The sequence below is a fragment of the Lactuca virosa genome, chromosome 5, assembly GCF_052849685.1.
Source record: "Lactuca virosa cultivar CGN04683 chromosome 5, Lactuca_virosa_CGN04683_v6, whole genome shotgun sequence".
Classification (NCBI taxonomy): domain Eukaryota; kingdom Viridiplantae; phylum Streptophyta; class Magnoliopsida; order Asterales; family Asteraceae; genus Lactuca; species Lactuca virosa.
This window is the reverse complement of record NC_136430.1, coordinates 416,646,336-416,669,664: the sequence shown is the minus strand read 5'-3', so window position 1 is coordinate 416,669,664 and position 23,329 is coordinate 416,646,336. Positions and strand designations below refer to the sequence as shown.

Sequence of the window (23,329 nt, the reverse complement as noted above, 5' to 3'; positions counted from 1 at the left end):
TCTCATAACCTTAATGTTTTAGTGCATTCAAATACCCTGAAACCATGTGATACTTTTTAATTAGTATTGTAGTTTGTGAGGGTAGAAGAGTAAATTTACTTGCCTTTCGAATTGGATCAGAATCCAACAGAAACAGAAAGCAGTTGTTTTGTTTGAAGTAGTTGTGTAATGGGCTGTTGAGTAGTTCCATATCAAAACAATAATAGACATGTTAGATTAGAAACCGCGGATAAGAAATGGAATCGCGGATTCCGGCAGAGTTGGAATTCGAGATTCAATTTCTTGACTGACGTGTTTGGTTGACAATTTGGACGGAATCCACTTCTGTTGGATTTCTTGAAATTCCATGTTTGATAATCACAACTAGGAACTGGAATTGTGGATGCCGGTGGAATTGGAATTCGAGATTCCAATGAATGTTGCCTTTGGTTGAAAATTTAGAACTTTGTCAAATAAATTCCTTTGAATTTCATATTTGATGGACTTCAACCATTTATAGGGGCAGGTGGAAGGAATGCCAGTTTCATTCCTCCCTTTTTTATTAAATGACCAAAATACCCTTGATTATATATTGAGATAGGTTAAAGAATTGAGTGTGCATGCCATTTTGATCACGGTTGAAATTTGGACCTAATCTTTCCATTAAAGAAACAAAAACACCAGAAAGCTTATGATTGTTGGTATGAATGAAGATGGTGAGAGGGAAAGTGCTTGAGGGTGGAGGTTGTGATGGAGTCATGTAGACGATGGGGACCTGATTCAATTAGGGTTTTCTATTGCCTTTTTCAACTCAATTACATAAATGGTCTCTAAAAAGGGCAAAAATTATTTTCCCATTAAACCTAACTAGAAAATTTAGACGGTGTTAGGCTTAGGGACCATATCTGATTATATATAGTCTGTTAGGCTTAAGGACCAAAAATGCAGAAAGAACCATGGGGACCAACACTGTAAATTACTCTAAAACAACTTCGTAATTGAGCATATTCAAGCAAAAATCAAACCATTCGAGTTCCACTTCCACATAATTATCAAAAGCAATAAATTTGCAATAAAAAACAAGTACATATATATCCAAAAAGTTATTCAAAACATTTCTTAGACACAAATCAATCCAATGCAAAGCAATTCCAAGAAATCAGAAGCTCAAACGTAAAGTTATTTTGATTTCTTGCCCTGTTTTTTCTTTATAACTTCATCAACATACATAATACCTTTGCCTTTGTAAACCTCCGGTGGCTTACAGCTGCGGACGGCGGCAGCAAACTGGTGCACCCTTTGCTTGTCAATTCCGGTGCAACAAACGATATTTGGTTTGAAACAAAACACACGAACAGCAGGAGGCACTGATAATTCAACTTCGTGGCTGTACCCCAGCTTCAGAAACAATAAACGTCCTTCTGATTCCGCTCTAGCTTTGAATCCAACTCCCACGATCTTCAAAAACCGAAAGAATTGAGCTTCCATTTTATCAATCACTGTTTATAAAGATAAAACCATAACTCCGACTATCTTCAGAAACTCGATTGGTTGCATTAACAACTCAATTTGACTGATAGGTTAAACAACAATTCCAGAATTGATGATTTTATCGATTATAAACCGAATCATTTTTCTCGATTAGAACCCTAAATAACCAGTGAAACGCGGAAATTGACAAGAACAAACTACGGAGGCACCTGCTCGTATACATAGGGAGAGGATAAATACCTGAAGGTCGCCGGAGAGAGAGCTAATGCCGTCGTCGATGTTAGAAGAGATGTAGTCGCCTGAGGAAAACAATCAAGATCGCGATGTGGTGTGGTCACTGTGGGTTCCGACTTCCGAGTGAAAGAAAACCACCGAAACCCTTCAACCATCTTTTACCAAAATTCATTTTTGCCCCTTGTAGTTTTAAAATTTAGAGTGGCGTTGTTACTTTTTGGTTAAATGTTTTGGTACTTGCGGTGATTTTTCCTTTTGCACAAAATATGACAATATTGTCATTCAAAATATTTACTTGTTTATTGTTAGATTTTTTTTTATTTGTTTATTGTTAAAATTTTTATTTATGGGTAAGGCGACCTTCCAATATGGAAAGTCAAATGTTCAAATCTTTGAGGGTTTCAACTAGGAGTTCATCTTTTTTATGAAAAACAATCAAATTTAGTTTTGCTGCAAGGTACGTCTCTGGCACCGACGGCATTAAAATAAAAAAATAAAAAAAAAGATTTTTAAGTAAAATGATTTTTTTGCCCTTATCTTCATATTCTCAATCTCCTTCGTCTTAAATCATAAAAACCACACCAATTTCAATAAACACCCAAAAACTAAAACAAAATTAAGATCCAAAAAATAAAATTAAAAATTCTAACCTTTGTTTTTATTTTTAGTTTAATTACTGGGTTTTGGTTTGATTAGAGTTTACGATGAAAATTTGAGGAATTTTAGGTTTAGAGGATGAAGGAGAAAAATACGGGGACAAAATAGTCATTTCACTTGGACATTTCGCAACACATCAGTAGCAGAGACAAATTGACTGACCACTGGTGATGCGACCTAGGCTTCAACCGGATTAGCGCTGGTGAATCAGGTTCCTCGTTGCCTCTGCAAGATCACAAGAAAGAGAGGCCGTCAGCCGTTTCCCAGGAGGGTGCTCCCGGAAGAACGCTCCGACGGTCAAGTTAGAAGGTATCTAGGGCTTTTTGTGTCTTCTTTTAAAGAGAAGAGCTTACCTTGTGAGTCCGAGGGTGCATCCTTTTATACCTAGCGCTCTTGCCCAGTCCGTACTAGACAAGATCGCTTTTTGGGGAGACAAGATCAGAGGCGCTGATTGGAAGGTCGTGCGTCCTCAACCGTTAGGGCACTCTTATTGGCTCTGGCGGTAATGGATTGACCCCACTGTTTGTCCCCTTATTGTCTCTTTTGTCTTGGAGCTGGGAGCGTTCTTTGGCAGGCGCGAGCCCCTCGCCTGGGCATTCTGTCCCCAGGGGCGCTGGCGGGCACTGAGCCCGCTGGGCTTAGCCCGACTGGAATGCTCGGCGCTTTGGTTAGGCGCGATTCTGTCGTGCCGTCTTAGGCACGTCATCAAGTCCCCCAGTCTGGTAGCCGTAACGTTGCAACGCTAGTTACGGCGTTCCGGGCTTAATTAGCTTACACATGTTGGTTTTTCTTTACCCGCCGTTCCGCCCTTAATGGCGACGTGACTGCGCATGATGGCTGGCAGTTACGTCATCGTGTCAGACATTTTAAATGCCCCGCCCTTTCTGTTTCTTTATAAAGACGCTTATAGGGTTTCTTTTTGCCTTCACTCTTCCTTCACCCTTCTTCGTCTTCCTTTCTCTGTGTTTTTCTCCTTTCTCCTCCTCTATGGCGAGTCTTCCTGGTATCCTTCCCTCCGCCGCTGAATACCGTCAGCTTGAAATTTCATATGGTTTATCTTCTGTGGAGGGTGTGGAATTTCCTTCTCCGGGTTCTAGCATCTCATCCCCCCCTTCTGACAAAATCGGGGTTTATTTGAAAACCCTAGACGCTGGCATCCGTTTCCCGTTGACGGACTTTCAGGAAGAAGTTCTCCAGAAGGATGGCTGCAGCTTGCAGATGCTGACCCCAAATGCTGTTAACAAAGTGGTAGCATTCGAGATGATCTGCAGGGCCAATGGCTATCTTCCCGACTATTTCGTGTTTAAGTACTTCTTCAGATTCTGCGTCACCGGAGATAAGTGCACATTTTCAGTCCGGCGAGGAGGACATGCTCTAGTTCCCGACGGACGAACCCCCAAGAACTGGCAGGATAAGTGGCTATGGGTGAATCAAGAACTGGTTGGGAGTGGTCGGTATCGAGCAAATAACTTTGCTGATACTATCCCCAAGCTTTTCCCCCACAATCAGGGCGTTGCTGATTACCTAAAGAGTGTCCAAGTATCTCTTGAGGACTACTCTGAGGCCCTCCTCTCTGGTGTAGGGATGAGTCCCTCTTGGAGGCGTCGTGGCAAAATGGCGGCGTTCTTTTGCAACGTTGACGGTAAGTGCTTTGCTTGGCTTTCTCCTTTCCTCTTTTCCTTCTCTCTCTCTTTTTTTTAGGTGACTGATACTTCACGTTCTGGCCTTCCCAGGTGCTGAATCCTCTTTGTCTATGGATGAGGTTCTACGGAAACGTTACCGGGGTAAGCTGCAGTACCGCGAGGTGGATCTAGTTGACCGGCTCCCTCCGCCTCGCCGGATGGTCCAACTTGCTTTGACTGCTGCCCCTTCTACTTCTCCTACAGGCGAGTCGGCGTCGGAGACGAATCCCTTCCATGCTCGCCCTATTTCTGCTGTCATGCCTCTGGGTAGTACCCTCTCCTCTTCCATGGAGAGTAGCGAGGATAGCAAAGAGGGTATCATCGCTGATGTTCGGCGTATGCATGCGAAAAGGAAAGCTGTCTTGGCCATGGGTGAACCGATTACCGGCACACCTAGTGTCGCCAAAAGAATTCAGACCAGGCGTAGCTTTTCCCGCCTGTTGAGTTCTATGGCTTCCACGCCAACCGGCGTGGTTGTGATCCCTGATGACGACACGCAACAGTCCAAAGGGACCCATGGGGCGCGTGATCAGCTCGTTGTTTCGTCTATTCCACCCGTACTTGTTCCAAGTGTTCCGTTTCTTCCTTCGAAGTTTTCTCCTGTCAAGGACTCTAGCGATCCCGGCCAGGCGTCACTCCCTCTGGGCGGTGTTACTGGGGAGAGTTCCGCCGGGTCCCCTGTCTTTACCCCTTCTTGGAATCTTCACAATGATTCTCGGTTATCCGTTCGTGCCAATGCTTTGGAGTTCTCTCGCCATGCTTTTCCTCCTGCTGCAGTTAGTGACATGGAGGCCATGGGTAACCCTGCTCTTGCCCACAATATGGCTTACGCTGCCGCGCAAGCCATGTTTTACCTTGTTGCCGGCTCCCGACGCATCCACTCCCTTAGCGAAATGGAGGCCACCCATGCCACATGCGAGTCGCGTGTGGTAGGGCTGGAGCGTCGCGTTGGCGAGCTTGGTGAAGACCTCCAGCTTTCTGAACAAAAGTGTCAGCTCCTTGTATCTGAGAAGGCTATCCTTGACGATGCTAGAAACGCTTTAGAGGCCAAGGTTGACTCCCTTACTCAAGTGAATGAAGGCTTGATGATTCAAGTTGAGAGTCTTGAGCGCGACGCTGCTGATCGTGACAAGTTAATCTCTTCTTTGCAAGCGGATGTGGGTGCTTCTCGTCGGGATTTGGATTGGTTAGTACGTGTGGGTGTCGTTCGTATTGTGGACAAGTTGATTAAAGTCTCATTCGACACGCTGCTTTTGTGGCTGGGATTGAATCCGTTCAGAAAGTGACCACTGGAGCTGGGTCTGATGATGTTGGTGCTTGTCTTTCCTCCACTGGTCCGGTGGTTAGCGTGAACGATGCTCTGTTATCGTTTGCGAGTATGGATCATGCATCTTTATTGGGTTTGGGAGATTTGGATATTAGGGGCCTCCGGTAGTTGTGTTCTTTCTCTGGTTCAGAAGGTACCCCAGAGGGTATGGTGATTCAAGGGGATGAAATTATGCAGGTGATCGAGGGTGATGTTGGCCAGGCCAGGATGGGCAAGATGTTGAGGATGATGGCAACCGCGACATTGGAGTGGCTGACGAGGGTGTGGTGGCGGGAATGGTCGTTGGCGATGGACACAATGGTGATGAAAACAAAGATGCTCCAGCATCGTGTGCTACCCCTCCTGGGGCGTGAAAATATTCTCTATGGTTGTTTTAGTTTCCTTTTGTTGTTTTTGCCCCCCCTTTTTTTTGTCTGTTTCGCTCTGGGCATGTAATGTATGGGTTTTGCTAAAAATTACTCTTTTGATTGTATGTAAAGACGTTTGGTGTGCTGGGTGTCCAGCTGCATGCTCTAAGCATTGCTCTCTTCTAACAGTATTTTGATGCACTAAGCATTTTGTTTTGCCCACATTAGTATCGACACGCTAAGTGTCAAGGCTGGGTTCTCTAAGCACCCGACAATAAAATTTAATGCGTTAAGTATTTAAACATTTTAAGATTTAATACACTGAGTATTAAAATTTGGCATATCAACCATTCGATTACATTGACCGTGGGTTCCAATACACTAAGTATGAGAATCATGTCGTTAAGCATAAAATCAAGTACACTAAGTACTAAAAAATGTGGTAAGTACGACGCTGGGCAACTGGGGCTATTTGCCACTTCGTCCTTAAAAGAAAAACTTCAAGTTTCTAGCGTTCCATGTTCTTGGTATCCGCCTTCCTTCCATTGTTTCCAACACATATGCACCATTCCTATTTGCTTCTATGATCTTATACGGGCCCTCCCATACTGGCCCAGCTTGCCTTGAGGTTGGGTTCGACTTGCCTCGTTCCTTCTCAGCACATACTCGCCTACTCTGAACGTTTTCTCCTTTACCCTTTGATTGTAATATCTTTCTATTACACGCTTGTATGCAGCTTGGCGTATCTCCGACTTCTCGCGTCTCTCTTCGAGGACATCCAGATTCAGCCTTAGGTCTTGGGCATTGCTCTCTTCATCCGCATTAACCGCTCTTAACATGCCAACCGTTATTTCAATGGGAAGTACATCCTCCGTCCCATATGTTAGGCTGAACGGGGTCTCCCGTGTGCTTGTTCGTGGAGTGGTTCTGTATGACCACAACACTGCCGGTATCTCCTCTGCCCAATTCCCCTTTGCCTTACCCAACCGTTTCTTGATGTCATTCACAATGGTTCGATTGGACACTTCTGTTTGCCCATTAGACTGTGGGTGCGCCACTGATGTGAACTGCTGATTTATCCCTTTACTGGCGCACCATTCTCTGAAAGGATTTTCAGCAAATTGTAGGTCATTGTCACTGACGAGCACCTTAGGTGTTCCGAACCTTGTCATGATATTTTTCCATACAAACTTTATCATGTGCCTTCCTGATATGCACGCTAGCGGTTCTGCTTCAATCCACTTTGTGAGGTAGTCTACTGCCACCACCATGTACTTCAGCTTTCCAGGTGCTTCCGGGAACGGGCCTACAATGTCTATGCCCCATTGGTAGAATGGCCATGGGTTGAATATGTTCTGCAGTGGTACTGGCGGGTTTGCTTGGACTGGAGCTTAAGACTGGTATTCCCCACACTTCCTAGTCACTCCCAGTGCGTCTTGGTGTACAGTGGGCCAGTATATTCCCATTCGGAGCACTTTACCCGTTAAAGCTCTAGCTCCCTCGTGTGCGCCCGCCTGGCCTGCATGCGCCTCCTGTAGCGCCTCCATTCGTCTGGCCTGATCTACGCATTTCAACCACGGTGCCGTGAACCCTTTTCGATACAGCTCCCCATTTATCAATGCATATGAGGGCGCCTTTATACGTATTTTCCTAGCTTCACTGTGGTCGTCTGGTAGTACTCCCCTTTGCAAATACTCCATAAATGGTGTCATCCATGTGGGCCCGGTGGTTGTCAAGGTATTTATCTGCCGCTCGTCTATACTTCTTTCCCTGAGCACTTCTACCAAAACCTTCTTCGATAGATGATCGAAACATGTAGATGCCAACTTGCTTAAAGCGTCTGCCCTCTTATTCTCGCTCTGAGGTATTTGCTTAATCGTGAACTGTCTGAAGGACTGGATCAGCTGTCTCACCATTCTCACATACCTCTCCATTCTCTGATCTTTTGCCTCAAAACTTTCGTTAATTTGGTTCGTGGCTAATCTCGAATCTGTTAGGGCTGTCACAGCCTTCGCACCCATTTGTTTGGCTAAGCGCAACCCTGCGAGCAAGGCTTCATACTCCGCCTCGTTATTTGAGGTGTGGAAGTCGAAACGAAGAGCATAGGTCACTTCCTCTCCCTCTGGGCTAGTCAAGATTAAGCCTGCCCCTGAGCCTTCCCTGCTGGACGCCCCATCGGTATATAGCGTCCATGAGCAGTCGTTGGCTGGGACCTCCTCTACCGCCCAGATTCTTTCCTTGGCTGAGCTTCCTTCGTCTGGAATTTCGAGCAAGAAATCAGCCAGTGCTTGCCCCTTAATGCTTGTCCTTGGACGATAGCTTATATCATGCTCCCCTAGCTCAATTGCCCACTTTGCTAACCGGCCCGATGTTTCTGGCTTGAGCAATATCTGTTTGATGGGGCAATTTGTTAGTACCTCTATTTGGTGTGCTTGGAAGTAGCGCCTCAAACGTCGCGCCGCGTAAATGAGCGCTAGGACTAGCTTTCCCAGGGTGGGGTAATTGAGCTCAGGACCCTGTAACGCCCTACTCACGAAGTATACCGGCTTCTGCTCTCCTTCCCTTTCTAACAAAATATCTAGATGAAAACCATAACTTTTGAAATATCACAAGGACAAAATTGTATTTTACTCTATAAATAATAATATTGGCATGTTACCTGGCAATAACTAACACCAAAGTTGTAGAACGAGTAAGTCATCAATATATCATCACCTTAATAGAACCACAATTGCCTGTCAGTCCTCACCTTAAAAACAATAATAAAATACTTAAATAAGAAAACCGAACATAATATGTGGGTTATAGAAGTTGGAAGGGAAAAATAGTCATTTACCTGCCATTGTTTTTTGATAGTCATATACTCTGATGTTTTAACTGAGACAAGATACTGTCCCTGTACGTATGTTGAACCATATGAATAAGATCCCACTAAAAATGCCCAACCCTGGAATTACATGTCATTAACAGATTTAGTTAAAATACTACGAAAGGGTAAATTCGTTAATTTTACCAAAAGTTTTTATCTTCGTTCTTATGCATGTATTTAAAGATTTTCCTGTATTTTAATTTTTTTTTTTTTAGAAATTCATATCTTATTTTTTGCATATGCGTTTTAATGCATCTATAATAGTAAAAACATGTAATAGTTCTATTTTTTTTTCTTACATATTAAATCAAAAGTGTACAACTAAATGTAATCCTACAGTAAATTAGCTTATTGTCCATAACATATATTCTGTCCATCCAATTTCCTTTTTTATATGTATTTTGATAGGAATTTCAAAGAAAACGTGTAATAATGTGAGTAGTTTCTAATTAGCTTTTGCCTTTTATTCACACTCCAATGCATAGAGATACTACTAGTGGTCACGGCTTATCATTTCCTCAAGATAACAAATAAGCACAAGCAAAGCAGGCTCATATAGACTCATATCTTCTGGATAATTTCTCTGTATCACATGCAATTATCAAATTCACATATATAAATTTATGCTTCAGATTAATCACCAATATATCTTTGCTATCACAGGCTTTTATTGTCAATAATTGTATATAGCTCTAGTAAGCTGATTTATAGGCTAGAAAACTGTAATTCAGGCTGATAACTAGCTTGTGTATTGAGTATATATTGAGGATTCTTCTCAAAGAGAAGACCCATCTTTTTCCCAAAAAACTCGCTAAATTGTCAAATTAGTAGAGTGTAGTTTGTGAGGGTAGAAGAGTAAATTTACTTGCCACTTTTTGAATTGGATCAGAATCCAGTGGAAACAGAAGCAGTTGTTTTGTTTGAAGTAGTTGTGCAATGAGCTGCCATATCAAAAACAATAATAGACATGTTAGAAACCACAGGTAAGAAATGGAATCGCGGATTCCGACAGAGTTGGAATTCAAGATTCCTTTTCATGACATGTTTGGTTGACGATTGGGACAGATTTTAGTTATGTTGGATTTTCTTGAAATTCCATTTTTAGTAATCGCTTCGCTGCCAAGAATTGGAATTGTGGATTCCAAGGGAATTGGAATTCAAGATTCCATTCAATGGTGCATTTGGTTGAAAATTTGGACAGAAATCAACTCTGTCAAATTCCTTCAAATTTCAAATTTGATGGACTTCAACCATTCATGAGGGCAGGTGGTTTCAATTTCATTACTCTTTTTTTTATTAAATGACCAAAATACCCTTGATCACGGTTGAAATTTGGACCTAATCTTTCCATTAAAAAAAACAAAAACAAAAACAAAAACAAAACAAAACAAAACACCAGAAAGCTTGTGATTCATCTTTCATGATGAATAATGACATTGGAGAGAGATCACTCAAACCCTGTGAGAAAATAAAAAATTTGTTTCTTACAAATATTAGCAAAATATTGTGTATAACAAAAAAAACCACAAATAATTAACAATCAAATTTAGTTTTGTTGCAATGTTCGTCTCTGGCACCAACGGTGTTAAAAATTTGTTTAAATAAAATGACTGGTAACGGTGTTAAAAATTTGTTTAAGTAAAATGGCTTTTTTACCCTTATCTTCGTCTTCTCAATCTCCTTCATCTTAAATCATAAAAACCTAACTAAATTCAGTCAACACCCAAAAATTAAAACAAAATCAAGATAAAAAAAAATTAAAATCTAACCTGACAACCTTTAGTTTTCATTTTTTTTCTTCAGTTTGTTGGTACCCTGGATCTTAATTTTGTTTTAGTTTTAGTTTAATTTTTGGGCTTTGGTTTGATTAGAGTTTAAGATGGAGATCAAGGAATTTTAGGTATATAGGATGAAGGATAAAAAGAACGAGGGCAAAATAGTCATATTTCACTTGGCATTTTGCAGCACCATCAGACCAGGGACAAACCTTGCAACAAAACTCTACTTACGCACCAAATGAAATATATAGATGAAAACCATAACTTTTGAAATTTCACAAGGACAAAATTGTAATTTACTCTATAACTAATATTGGCATGTTACCTGGCAATAACCAAGATGAAAGTTGTAGAACGAGTAAGTCATCCATATATCATGCAAAATGCGTACATTTGGATTATCATCACCCTCATAGAACGACAATGAGCTGTCAAGTCCTTACCTTAAAAACAAAATTATATTACTTAAAATCAAAAAACCACATTTTAAATAATTTGAAATGAAATGTATGGTTATTTTCATACCACATCTTTCTCGATCAAACCCTCCCTTTCTCTAATTTTTGTAAACCTTTTAGCCTGTTTCAAAGAAATACTGAAATTGCAATAAACATAATATATGTGGGTGATAGAAGTTGGAGGGCAAAATAGTCATTTACCTCCCATTGATTTTTGACAGTCATGCATTCTGATGTTTTAACTGAGACAACATATTGCCTCTTTGCGTATGTTGAATTGTATGAATAAGATCCTACTAAAATTGCCCAAACCTGGAAATACATGTCGATAGCAGATTTAGTTAAAACTAAGCAAAAGGGTAAATGTGTAAATTGGGTAAAATTTTCAAAGTACGATGTCTTAATAAGAAAAAGTTGAAAGTACAATATTGTAATAGAAAGAAAATGAAACTAGGATAAATCATTCATATATTCGATAATGAAAATTATGTATTAAGTACTAATTGGAAAACAAAATTATCTTCTATTAATGTATTAAGATATGATCCAGTAACAAAAATTGCAATACCTAATCCCATTTCTTAACATAATTGGAACAAGCATCACAGCTGAATGAAGAGGTTCCTGCAAAAAACTGAAGTTTTTTAACAAAAATCCCATATATAATTTTTTTATTCACAAAAGGGAATTGACTATTACCTCATCAGAGATACAAAAGTATACATCAGCACCCTCTTTATATTGACCACTTGATTTTAACATTTCAATCCACCATGAGGCATTGATGTCCTAATAAGCTAAATAAAAGCACACTTTTTAAAAAAATAAAACAAATGACAAATATTTTGTTGTAAAGAACTACCAGGCGGCATACTACATAAGTGCTGAAGGTGTTTTCCGTGCAATATTCAGCATCTTTTTTTGATTGATTCAACATGAAGTATGTTAATCCCATCATTTCCTGCAGATAATATATATAAGCACAAGTTTTAGGAAGAGAGGGGTATTTCTGGAAATAAACAAACAGAATTACAGACTCATAGCTTTTGTAATCAGTGGATAGAAGACGGAAATCACACAAAACCCTTATTTGAGATTCAATGGAACTAAAAGTGTATCTTTGTAGTAGCCTTGGAACAAAAAGCTCAGCAACTGAAATGTCAAAAAAAATCACAACGCTTCTTGGAAGTATCCTCATTTGATTAAGAATCAAGCATTTTGACCTTATGCCCCTAAAAATCAAACTTCAATCTCTAAAATCCTGCAGTAAGAAAATTACAAACATAAGTCCAAATATTTTTGTAGCAATGACAATCAAAATCTGTTTCAAATATGGAAATTTTACAGTTCAGCCTAGTGTATATTAACTGGAAAAGAGACCTAACTTTATTAAACAGAAACACACAACTTTACATGCAACTTTTAGTTAGAACCAAAATAAACTTCTATTTCTAAATGAGTTCAAAATGCAAAGAATAAATTATCTTTCCCTAATTGAATCTCTAATCGTTCAATAAGTTGTTTAATATTTACATTTGGCTTGTGCTTATTTACTTCTCTCTACATAATTTAATCCAATAACACTTTCACCCTCAAAACAACTCTTTAACTTAATTAAGACATTTCATCAAACACCTACAGTGCACAGAAGAACAATCTACAACTAAACAATACTTTTTTAGGTTTCAAGAGTATTTAAATATTACTGTTGCTTGACCAATCATCTTCACTTGATGGGTGCTTTCTATTAGGTGACCTGGTTCAAGAAACCAACAAAACAAAAAATAAATGGACGAGAAATAGAAAGAAAAAAGAAACCCAGAAATCGGAGGAGAAAAGACACAATTAAACTCACAACCTAGAAATCAGAGGAGAATGACTTGTACTCTTTTTCTTGATGGATGATGACGGTGAACCAAACTGACATCGGAACCAGACGTCATACTACATCTACATAGAATAAGGTACAACCCAATGGCCCGATGAATCCAGTGGTGAAGGGAGACCTGAATAATCTTAGCCTAGTTTAAAATACCTAACAAAACAAAAAAGGAAATCAATAAAATACACACAAAAAAAAATCAAGAACGTTACCTAACAGAGGAAGAGGGAAACGCAGAGAATTGTTGAACGCCAGAGAATGAAAGAAAGAGGAAACAGTGGTGTCGATGGAAGAAAAAGAGAAGAAGGTGGTGCCTCCAAATAAAACCCTCTTCTTCAAAGAAACATGTATGTCTCCGGCAGTGTTTGGAGAGAAGCTAGAGGGATGAGTGAAGAAGGTTATTTTAAGCGCCAATACACCGACCCAACCCTTTCGACTTCCGATTTCTAACGGTTCTTTTTATAAAACATTCCTAAATTACCATATTAACAAAATAACATTTCCATTTATCTTAAGCCACCTCACCCTTAACTTTTGTCTTTTTACCTTTTTAAACCACATTTTTTTCTTTTACTAAAAACTCGTCCTTACGTTTTTTATTCTACACGTTGACCCATTTTTTTAATTTTTATTATAGATTTTGTCTAAACTTATTTTTTTTTTTCACAACTTTCTTTTTATATATTTTCTAACATTTACGCTTTTCAAAAAAATTATTTTGTTACAGCTTTACAAAATAACATTTTTTACAAATATTCTTTTATTTGTGTTTTATATATGTTTTTTTTAGATTTCTCTGATTTTATAAATTATATTTTTTTTAATTCGTTTTCTATATTCTATAAAGAGTATTTTTTTTTTTACATCTTTGTTTTTTTTCAAATCGTTTTTAAAAGATTAGTATTCTTTAGAAAATTATTTTTTACAAAGATTTATATCTTCGTTTTTATGCATGTATTTTTTTTAAATCCGTATTAAAATATTTATTATTTTTAAAAATTTATTTTCTATTTTTTACATATTCGTTTTCACGCGTTTATAGTTATAAAAACATGTAGGAGTTATGATTTTTTTTCTTGACATATTCGTTTTTAAAAACCAAAAAATAATCTTCTTAAAGAGTGCATTTTTATGTTAGAGTCTAGATTAAGTCATGCTTATTGTGCATACTATATTTTCCGTAAAATATATTATGTCCCATCTAAATTCCTTTGTTTTACAATTTTGGAATGGTGAAAACATTTAAATATTTTAAAGGGAGGCCCATTCTTAACTCAAGTAATATAACATTTAAAATGTTTGTAGTTTTCATAATCTTTAAAATATCTACCAATATATAACTAAATAATATATAAATAAAGAAAAATAAAAATGTTGAAATATTTAAATTATCCAAAAATTCAATCACTAGACTTCAACCATCATCCACAAGAACCAAAAACTATGAATCTCTCAAAACTCAAAATTCAAAACCCTCACGTCAAACCTATCATGAACTATTTGTTTTCTTTTCTGTCACAATCATTTCTTCTTCGTCACAATCACTTCTTCTCCAATCCCATTATGTTGTTGAGTTTATATCCCCGTCATCGAGCCACTACTCACATTGACACTCTCCGTCTGGACCGGCGTGTGTCACTCCATAATCATGGTATGTCGATTGTTCGCCGCTCTTGCGAATTGTTTCTCATACTCGCTATTTTTTGGTTCTCATCGCTCCTCTTTTTTTGTCAAACTTGTAGATATTTTGTCTTTATTTGTTAGAAAACGTAGGTTGAAATCCACTCTAATGGCGTAACGGGACATAGAAAAAAGAAAAGTTTATTAGCCTATTGAGTATAACTAATTGATGAGTAACTTACACGACAATTTGAGAGTTATTGATGGTTATTTTGTAACATCAAGCAAATAATAGTTAGATATTTAATTTATATATCATATTTACTAAAACTTAAATAAAATTTGAATAAAAAAGAAAGTTGTCAATTAATTATATATGTCGTCATTAAGACGGTTCTTGGAATCTAACTAAGGATAACATCTGTCTGAACCCAGACTCAACTGTATCGAGAACCGAAGAATCAAGAACCAATTTAGTGGAAAATAGAGAATTGAAAACAGGACTGGATACCTCATTTTCGGTTCTGGTTCGGTTCTACAAGCAAGTGTGCTCTTTAAGGATGTGTTGTTTCGGACCCAGCCCAACCCAGATTTAGAACCTAAGACCCTCCGGTCAATGTGTCTCAGCGGGACCCTCTGGTCCCAACTCAATAAATTCATAATAACAATATTCAGCATAAATCACAAGACATGATGCAAAATATTAAGATACACAGATAAGCACAATAAACATCTCAATCACACGAAAGTACCACTCATGGTAAGTATAGTGAGAAGACTCACCTCGTAAGCTAGCAAGTAAAAGTCTCGCACTCGGAAATCTCGAACTAGCCTCCGCCTAACACATTAGATACGTATCTCAAATCAATACACCACTTATACTCAATTACACCTAAGGTTGTTCTCTCATTCTCTCAAATTCTTGGAATGGGTAAAAGACCATTTTACCCCTCCATGGTCTCCACTACTAATGTTGGCCAAACCTTAAAGTCAACAGAAGTAAATCACGAGTCAACTGACCCAGTTTGACCTGACTCGCCGAGTGCACTCTTGTGACTCGTCGAGTCCAGTCGTCCCCAGAAGTCTTTGTGAAGGTCCAGCTCGTCGAGTTAAACCCTAACTCGCCGAGTTACAACATAGACAGCTCATCGGGACAAACCCTAACCGACTCGTCGAGTCGGCTCCTTGACTCGGCGAGCCCATTCAGACTATTTTCTCATTCAGACGATTTCAATGCAGAAAACCTTCCCAAACTCTAGATCTACACTCTCAAGGCTCATTTATCACGTAAAGTCACAGACTTTACGTCCATGCATGGCACTTAGGGCTTGAAATGCCAAAACACACCTTAAAAAGGGTTTTTCACTCAATAGCATTATTATGGCTGAATAAAGCAGGGACTTTTGGACTCGAGGGACCTCACATGGTCCAGATCTTAAGTTCAAACCTCAACATGAACTCAAAACACTGTAAGTCCTCATGTTAGATAGAAAACAAAATGAGGAAGGTGTCAGCTTTATACCTTTCCTAGAAGCTATGAGGTGAAATAGCCACAGATCTAGCAACTCCTTCTTGTCCCTTGCCTTGGAATCCTTCTCTTCACTTCAAAAGATGTACCAAATGAGGCTATAAGTGCCCTTAAATAGGCCCCAAACCCGGGGATTTAGGGTTTCTCATCACAACGTCTACTCGGCGAGTCGGCTCCTGGAATCGTCGAGTAGGTCATTAATCCCACGTGGCACATCGCGACTCTACTCGACGAGTTACAGCATCGACTCGTCGAGTAGCTCATTAGTCCTCAAAATAATTAAATAGATAAACAATATACCTGGAAATCCGGATGTTACAATTCTCCCCCACTAGAATCAGACTTCGCCCTCGAAGTCATGGTCTGGGAATAACTCTGGATACTGCTCTCTCATCTCGGACTCCAACTCTCAAGTCAACTCGGACCCTCTCCGATGCTGCTACTGGACCTGAACCAGGGGCACCTCCTTGTTCCTCAGAACCTTCACCTTTCGATCCATGATCGCAATTGGTATCTCAATGTAATTCAGGCTCGCATCGACCTGAATGTCCTCTAATGGCACTACTGCCGTCTCATCTGCTACACACTTCCTCAGCTGAGACACGTGGAAGGTGTTATGGATCTGGCTCAACTCCGCATGTAGCTCCAAACTGTACGCTACCTTACCCACTCTGGCGGTCATCCTGAAAGGACCGATGTATCGGGGCCCCAGCTTGCCCCTCTTCGTGAATCGGATCACCCATTTCCACGGGGATACCCTCAGGAGGACAAAATCTCTAACCTGAAACTCAAGCTCGGATCGTCGCTTGTCGGCGTAACTCTTCTGGTGACTCTGGGCCGTCAGTAACCTCTGTCTGACCTGTTGAATCTGCTCAGTCGTCTGGATCACTATCTCGGTGCTACCCATCACTCGCTGCCCCACCTCTCCCCAACAGACAGGAGTCCAACACTTCCTCCCATAAAGAAGCTCAAAAGGTGGCATACCAATACTGGAATGAAGGCTGTTGTTGTAAGAAAACTCAGCCAAGGGTAGATATGTGTCCCAACTTCCACCGAAGTCCAATACACATGCTCGAAGCATATCCTCAAGCGTCTGAATCGTCCGCTCACTCTGCCCGTCTGACTGCGGGTGGTAGGCTGTACTGAAGTGCAATCGCGTACCCAACTCCTCATGAAACTTCTTCCAGAACCTGGAAGTAAAACGCACATCCCGGTCTGACACTATCGATGTCGGCACCCCATGCCGAGCTACCACCTCTCTTACATATATCTCGGGCAGTCTCTCTGCAGAAGAACTCTCACTAATAGCAAGGAAGTGAGCACTCTTCGTCAACCGGTCTACAATCACCCAAATCGTGTCGACACCTCGTGCAGTCCTTGGCAATTTTGTGATAAAATCCATGGAAATTTGTTCCCACTTCCATTGGGGAACCTCTAGTGGCTGCAACTTGCCATGAGGACGCTGGTGCTCGGCCTTAACCCGACGACAGGTCAAGCACCTCTCGACTACCCAAGCCATGTCCCTCTTCATCCACGGCCACCAATAATCTCTCTTCAGGTCCAAGTACATCTTAGTGACTCCTGGATGGATCGAGAATCTCGATCTATGTGCCTCCTCCATCAGAATACGGCGAGCTCCGCCAGTATAGGGCACCCAAATCCGCCCTCGGAAAGTCATAAGCCCACGACTGTCTGTCACAAACTCAGACAGCTGCCCAATCACCCGCTCCCTCTTACAGTTCTCCGGTCTCACGGCCTCCACCTGGGCCTCTCGAATGGTATCTAATACTGGAGTCATCACCGTCATCCTCATACACACATCCCGGATCGGAGCGCTCTCGGTTCTACGGCTCAGGGCGTCGGCTACCACATTAGCCTTGCCCGGATGATACAGGATCTCACAGTCATAGTCTTTCACCACATCCAACCACCTCCTCTGTCTCATATTCAGATTGGGTTGATCCATGAGATACTTCAGGCTCTTGTGGTCTGTGTATATAGTACACCGAACACTATAAAGATAGTGGCGCCAAATCTTGAGGGCGAACATGTGACATCCCCAATTTCACGGCCAGAAAAGACCGATTTCGTTTATGCTTTTTTAAATAAATTTGGAGTAATCATTTGATTAAAAGTGTTGCGGAATTTGTTCTCAGAAAAACATGATAAATATGTTATCAAATCATTTCCGAAGAAATATATTTTATTTATTTAAACCTTTGGGAATGTCATTGTCAATACAAAAACATAAGCATAAACAAAACTTACATTCATTTACACTAGTGATCTACTTCTCTTTTAATCTCTCAGTGTAAAGCAACTTCGTATCGATACCTGTGATACAAATAAACTGAGTGAGTCAGGCTTGGGAGCCTGGTGACCATATAGGGTTTTCAACCCACAATAAATAATTATTATATTTAATCATCAAACAATCAACCCAATTACCCAACCCCATTATCTTCGTTATTTCTTAAGGATTTACCCTAAGAATCATCTATCACTCATTCCTAAGGATTCCTCATAAGGAATAGGCACGAAGTCACATCGTCGCCATGGTTTATACAACAGGCACTAAGTCCATAGCTGCCAGGGTTTTTAGAGTACATCTGATGAACATATCGTTCACACACCTACAGGTTGCGAGCCTGCTAGTGTTCCATGGACCGTCTAGAATAGTCCATGGTTGTTATCCATACTCTGCTGAATAACGGGGCCATCGATTGGGTCATCGCTTCTCACCATATTTTACCACTCATATATCATCGCTCATCTTTCATCACTCATCATTTATCTCATCATTTTATCACACATTAACTTATTTCACCTACCCATGTTATACCCAACATATTTGTAGATATATATATATATATATATATATATATATATATATTTTAAATCATTTTAAACATGTATAAAACATTCTTTCATCTACCCATGTTTTACCCAACATATTTATAGATATAAAATACATATACAGTTTAAAACCTGTATAAAACAATCATTCAACATCTATCTCAAATAAACAAATAACATATATACACATAGCACATATTTTATATAAAATACTTCATATCTATGTGTAAGGTGAAAGTGACTATACACTCACTTGATTTAACGATAATCGGGCAACACTTCGTTTCCTAAAACGATCGTTTCCGATGAAACCGGGGGCTTTAATGAAAAATCGGGCTCTCCGAGGGTTGAGCTTCAAACCGAAAAGATAAACTTCTCGGGCTTCTCGGGCATTTTGGAACGTGTTTCGGGTGTTGGAAATGATCTCTAGGCTTCGGGGGAAGTCGAAATAGTGAAAATATGAGTTTAGGGGTGAAAAAGGGCAAAATCCCAAAATTACTCGGAAAGTCTCGCAGCCCTCCCTTTTATAGGGTGCGAGCTTCGGATCTGAGGGCTGAGAAGCGAACACGCGGAAGCAAATGCGAGGGGCTCCAGATGGATCGCATGTGAGGGAGGCAGGTGGCGGCTTCTGATTGGACCGAGCCTTCGGTGCGAGGGGGTGCGACACGGGTCGGACATCTAGCCTCGGATGACTCAGCGGCATCGGACACGCGACATGCTTCGGTTGGGCCTCCCTTCGGTCGTATCACAATCCGACACGGGGCACGCATGCAAGGCCTGTACGTGGCAAATTCCGGACCATGCGAAATTTCTCGGATTTCGTGTTTTTCTCGATTTTTGTGTCCCGAACTTCTAAAATCCATAAATTTCGCATACGGGCTTCGTTTTTGACGTTCTTTATATGCACGCGTAGGTAAAATTATGTTCTACAACTTTCATTTAGACTCCGTTGGCTACTTTTGACTTTAATTTTAATATTATTATTTTTAACAGACCGGGACAGGAAAATCCGTTAAAAATTCATAACTTCTTCATCCGACGTCGTTTTCGTCAGTCTTTTTTACCGTTGTACTACTATTGACGAGACCTTCGATTCTCGTTTAGGTTGTGTCGGCTAAAAATCACTAGATCTAAAATTCGAGTTTTTAGTTGTCTACTGCTAAGCTGAAACTTAGAAAAATCATAACGTGCTCATACGAAGTCAGATTTGGACGTTCTTTTTATGCACGCTTTCGGTTTAACGAACACTACGACTTTCGTTTAGATTACTAAGGCTAAAAATCATTATATCGTAAATTCACTATTTACGTCACGTAGTGTCGTGCCGGTTCTGTCGCGAAACTTCGGCAGGTCATAACTTCTTCGTTATAACTCGGATTTCGGTATTCTTTATATCTCCGGAATCCTTATTTCATATACTACGACTTTTATTAAGACTATTAATTCTAAATAATCTTCTATCAAAAAGTTGTTTTCGACACTTATTGGCTCTTAATTGATTAGCCCTGATCTACGGGCGTTACAGAACACCACCGCCCCTAACTCCAAATCATGGGTGGGATATCTCGTATCATGAGGCTTCAGCTGCATCGATGCATATGCTATCACGTGACCCCTCTGCATCAACACTGCACCCATCCCTGAGATGGACGCATCGCAATAGACCACAAACTCCTCCACTCCCATCGGAAGGGCTAACACTGGAGCTTCGCACAATCTCTGGCGAAGAGTATCGAATGATGCCTGCTGCTCAGGCCCCCAAACAAAAGTAACACCCTTCCGGGTCAATTTGGTGAGAGGAACTGCAATCTTGGAGAAATCTATGATAAATCTCCGATAGTAGCCGGCCAATCCCAGAAAACTCCTGATCTCGGATGGGGATCTCGGCACCTCCCATCGCATAACCGCCTCAATCTTGGCCGGACCGACCAATATCCCATTCTGATTAACGAGATGTCCCAAGAACTGGACCTCTTGGAGAATTTGGCATACAGCCTCTCCGACCTCAAAACCCCAAGAACCTCCCGCAGATGCTCCTCATGCTGCTCTCTGGATCTCGAATATACTAAGATATCGTCGATGAACACGATCACCGACCGATCCAACATAGGCCTGCACACCCGGTTCATGAGATCCATGAATGTCGTCGGCGCGTTGGTGAGCCTGAAAAGCATCACCACAAACTCATAATGCCCATAGCGAGTTCTAAAGGCCGTCTTCTGAATATCCTCCTCGCATACTCTCATCTAGTGATATCCGGATCTCAAATCAATCTTGGAAAACCAAGATGCCCCATGTAGCTGATCGAATAAATCGTCGATCCTTGGAAGTGGATAACGGTTCTTGACCGTCAACTTGTTCAATTCTCGATAATCGATGCACATCCGGTGCGAACCATCCTTTTTCTTGACAAAAAGGATCGGCGCTCCCCACGGCGAGCTACTTGGTCGAATAAATCCCTTCCCCAGCAGCTCCTGAAGCTGTGAGGATAACTCCTGCATCTCTGGTGGTGCAAGGCGATAAGGTGCCTTGGCAATAGGTGCCGCCCCCGGAACCAAATCAATCCGAAACTCCACCTGCCTCACGGGAGGCACACCCGACAACTCCTCGGGGAAAACATCCGGGAACTCGCACACTATCGGAACCTCGGCGGTGGAACTCGGCCTCGCTGACGAAATCCGTGTATCCATCATGTACGCCAGGAAACCCATACAACCCTGCTATAAACTCTGCCTCGCCCTCGCAGCAGAGCAGAAGGCTGACCCAGATCTGGTACCCTCGCCATATACTAGGGTCTTGTATAGTCACCATCTGATGCTCGCAGTCGATCACTGCTCCAAAAAGGCTCAACCAATCCATGCCCACGATGACACAGACATCACCCATCGCGATCGGTACCAGTTCAATCGGAAACTCGACACCACAAATCTCCAGCACACATACTCGGAAAACATCAGTAGCAAAAACCGCATGCTCATCGGCTATGGAAACCCTCAGAGATCGACTCAACACCTCTCGTCGGATACTGATGTGACGACTAAAAGCTAAAGACACGAAGGATCGACTCGCACCCGAGTCAAATAACACCAAAGCAGGTACGGAATTCACAAGAAATGTACCTAAATACAGCACAAAATAAGCACAATAAATCTCAAAATAAATAATAAGGAATTACGTACCAGCCACGACATCAGGTGCTGCGCGGACCTCCTCCATTGTCAGCTGAAAAGCTCTCCCACGAGCCCTCGGAACCTCGGTCTTCGCCATCCGAACATCAGCAGCACGCAATGCAGCAGGAGCGGAACCCTGGGCTGATCCCTGAACAAGCTGAGGGCACTCGGCCTTCCGATGGCCGGTCTGATTGCAGTGGAAACAGATTGAAAATCCATTGGGGCAATCATTCGCCATATGCCCCTCCTTGCCACATTTGTAGCAAATCCTCGCCCGACAAGATCCCTCATGACTCTTGCCGCACTTACCACAAGTGCGGCCCTTCAGGCCTCCTGATCTCGAATCAGCGGGCTTAGCCCGCTTGGCTGCCGGCTGCGACTGCGCTGGCCACCGGTCTCTCCCCTAAGACTCTGCATCCTCCCTGACCTGAGTCTCCAGCTCGATCTCCCTCCTCCTGGCATTTGCCTGAAGCTCAGCAAACGTCCGATATGACGAGTTCTCCACGAAATCTCGAATATCCCTCCTCAAAACGCTCAAATACTGGCTCATGCGTGCCTGCTCAGTCGACACATGCTCAGGTCAGAACAACGCCCTCTCGTGAAACATCCGCGTAATCACAGTCACCGACTCTGTCTTCTGCCTGAGAGACAGAAACTCCTGGGCCAATCGTTCCCTCTCCACCGGGGGAACATACTCATCTCGGAACATCACAACAAACCTTTCCCAAGTCACTGCAGAATGCTCAGCAGGAATAAAACTGGCTGTCGCAAACTTCCACCAGTCCTTCGCTCCCAAGTGAAGCTGGTTCAGCGCGAACCGCACCCTCAAATGCTCGGGGAAAGAACAAGTATAGAAACACCCCTCGATATCAGAGATCCACCTCATCGCAGCAATCAGATCCTGAGTCCCATCAAACTCTGGTGGCTTCGTGTTGCTGAATTCCCGGTACAGCAACGAGTCACCTCCCTGTGGCCTAGCAGTGGTGACAGCTGCAGTGGCGGCAACAACAGCAGCCTCAGTGACAGCAGCATATCGCTCATCCAAAGTCTCAATCAGGGTGGTCTTAATAGACCCAAACATCTCGGGAATCTCTGCTCGGATAGCTGCAGCCACCTCCTCGTGAATCATCCTCCGAATCTTATCATTACTATTCCCATTGCCTCCAGGGTTGTGGCGTGTACCCACCATGATGCCTCTGAAACACAGTGCAAAATTCATCAGAGACTCGCTCGAGAATTCTCACACTCGATCACTCATCCCTACTTGTTCCTTAGTTTCCTAAGGATTCTTGCTTGGGTTGCATACAGATCTGGTGTTTTCAGTAGTACAGGCCCAATACTACCTTCCACACCCGGCCTGTAGTCACCCCAAGTCCTCCTCCTAGGATTCTAATTCCCAAGTACTCCATCTCTCTCGAATATCAGACTACTCTCGTTTGGCACATGCTCAC

At 41.7% G+C, this 23,329-nt stretch overlaps 2 protein-coding genes across 4 annotated transcripts; both read right to left on the bottom strand.

Annotated features, from left to right (window-relative positions):
• Positions 1-1,028: 1,028 nt before the first annotated feature.
• LOC145112257 (large ribosomal subunit protein uL6m-like) lies at positions 1,029-13,122 on the bottom strand. 3 transcript variants are annotated; one of them, XM_079048442.1, is made up of 14 exons: positions 12,917-13,122; positions 12,681-12,828; positions 12,529-12,578; positions 11,522-12,083; positions 11,391-11,446; positions 11,024-11,134; positions 10,890-10,943; positions 10,690-10,807; positions 9,983-10,044; positions 9,452-9,527; positions 8,554-8,664; positions 8,377-8,466; positions 1,711-8,295; positions 1,311-1,437 (listed from the first exon to the last, which is right to left on the bottom strand). In XM_079048442.1, exons 8-12 carry the CDS (start codon positions 10,729-10,731, stop codon positions 8,434-8,436), a joined length of 324 nt encoding a protein of 107 aa, XP_078904568.1. In that variant the 5' UTR covers positions 10,732-10,807; positions 10,890-10,943; positions 11,024-11,134; positions 11,391-11,446; positions 11,522-12,083; positions 12,529-12,578; positions 12,681-12,828; positions 12,917-13,122; the 3' UTR covers positions 1,311-1,437; positions 1,711-8,295; positions 8,377-8,433. The 3 variants fall into 3 exon arrangements, with proteins under 3 accessions (XP_078904569.1, XP_078904568.1, XP_078904570.1); XM_079048444.1 differs by lacking the exon at positions 9,983-10,044 and having other exon boundaries at positions 9,456-9,527; XM_079048443.1 differs by lacking the exons at positions 8,377-8,466; positions 8,554-8,664; positions 9,452-9,527; ... (7 more) ...; positions 12,681-12,828; positions 12,917-13,122 and having other exon boundaries at positions 1,029-1,478; positions 1,711-2,000.
• LOC145114031 (uncharacterized) lies at positions 7,109-8,418 on the bottom strand. Its single transcript, XM_079050050.1, has 2 exons — positions 8,394-8,418; positions 7,109-8,295 (listed from the first exon to the last, which is right to left on the bottom strand). Exons 1-2 carry the CDS (start codon positions 8,416-8,418, stop codon positions 7,109-7,111), a joined length of 1,212 nt encoding a protein of 403 aa, XP_078906176.1.
• Positions 13,123-23,329: the final 10,207 nt, after the last annotated feature.

Bases quoted from the DNA above. Each gene is read 5' to 3' on its own strand.
- LOC145114031 (XM_079050050.1), bottom strand. From the start codon at position 8,418: ATGACTTACTCGTTCTACAACTTTG. The intron at 8,296-8,393 runs GTGTTAGTTATT...GTTTTCATCTAG, and splicing joins TTACTCGTTCTACAACTTTG to ATATTTTGTTAGAAAGGGAA.
- LOC145112257 (XM_079048442.1), bottom strand. From the start codon at position 10,731: ATGACTTACTCGTTCTACAACTTTCATCTTGGTTATTGCCAG. The intron at 9,528-9,982 runs GTGTTTTGTTTT...TTGATATGGCAG, and splicing joins GATGAATCACAAGCTTTCTG to CTCATTGCACAACTACTTCA. The intron at 8,467-8,553 runs GTAAATGACTAT...ATTGTTTTTAAG, and splicing joins CTATCAAAAAACAATGGCAG to GTGAGGACTGACAGGCAATT.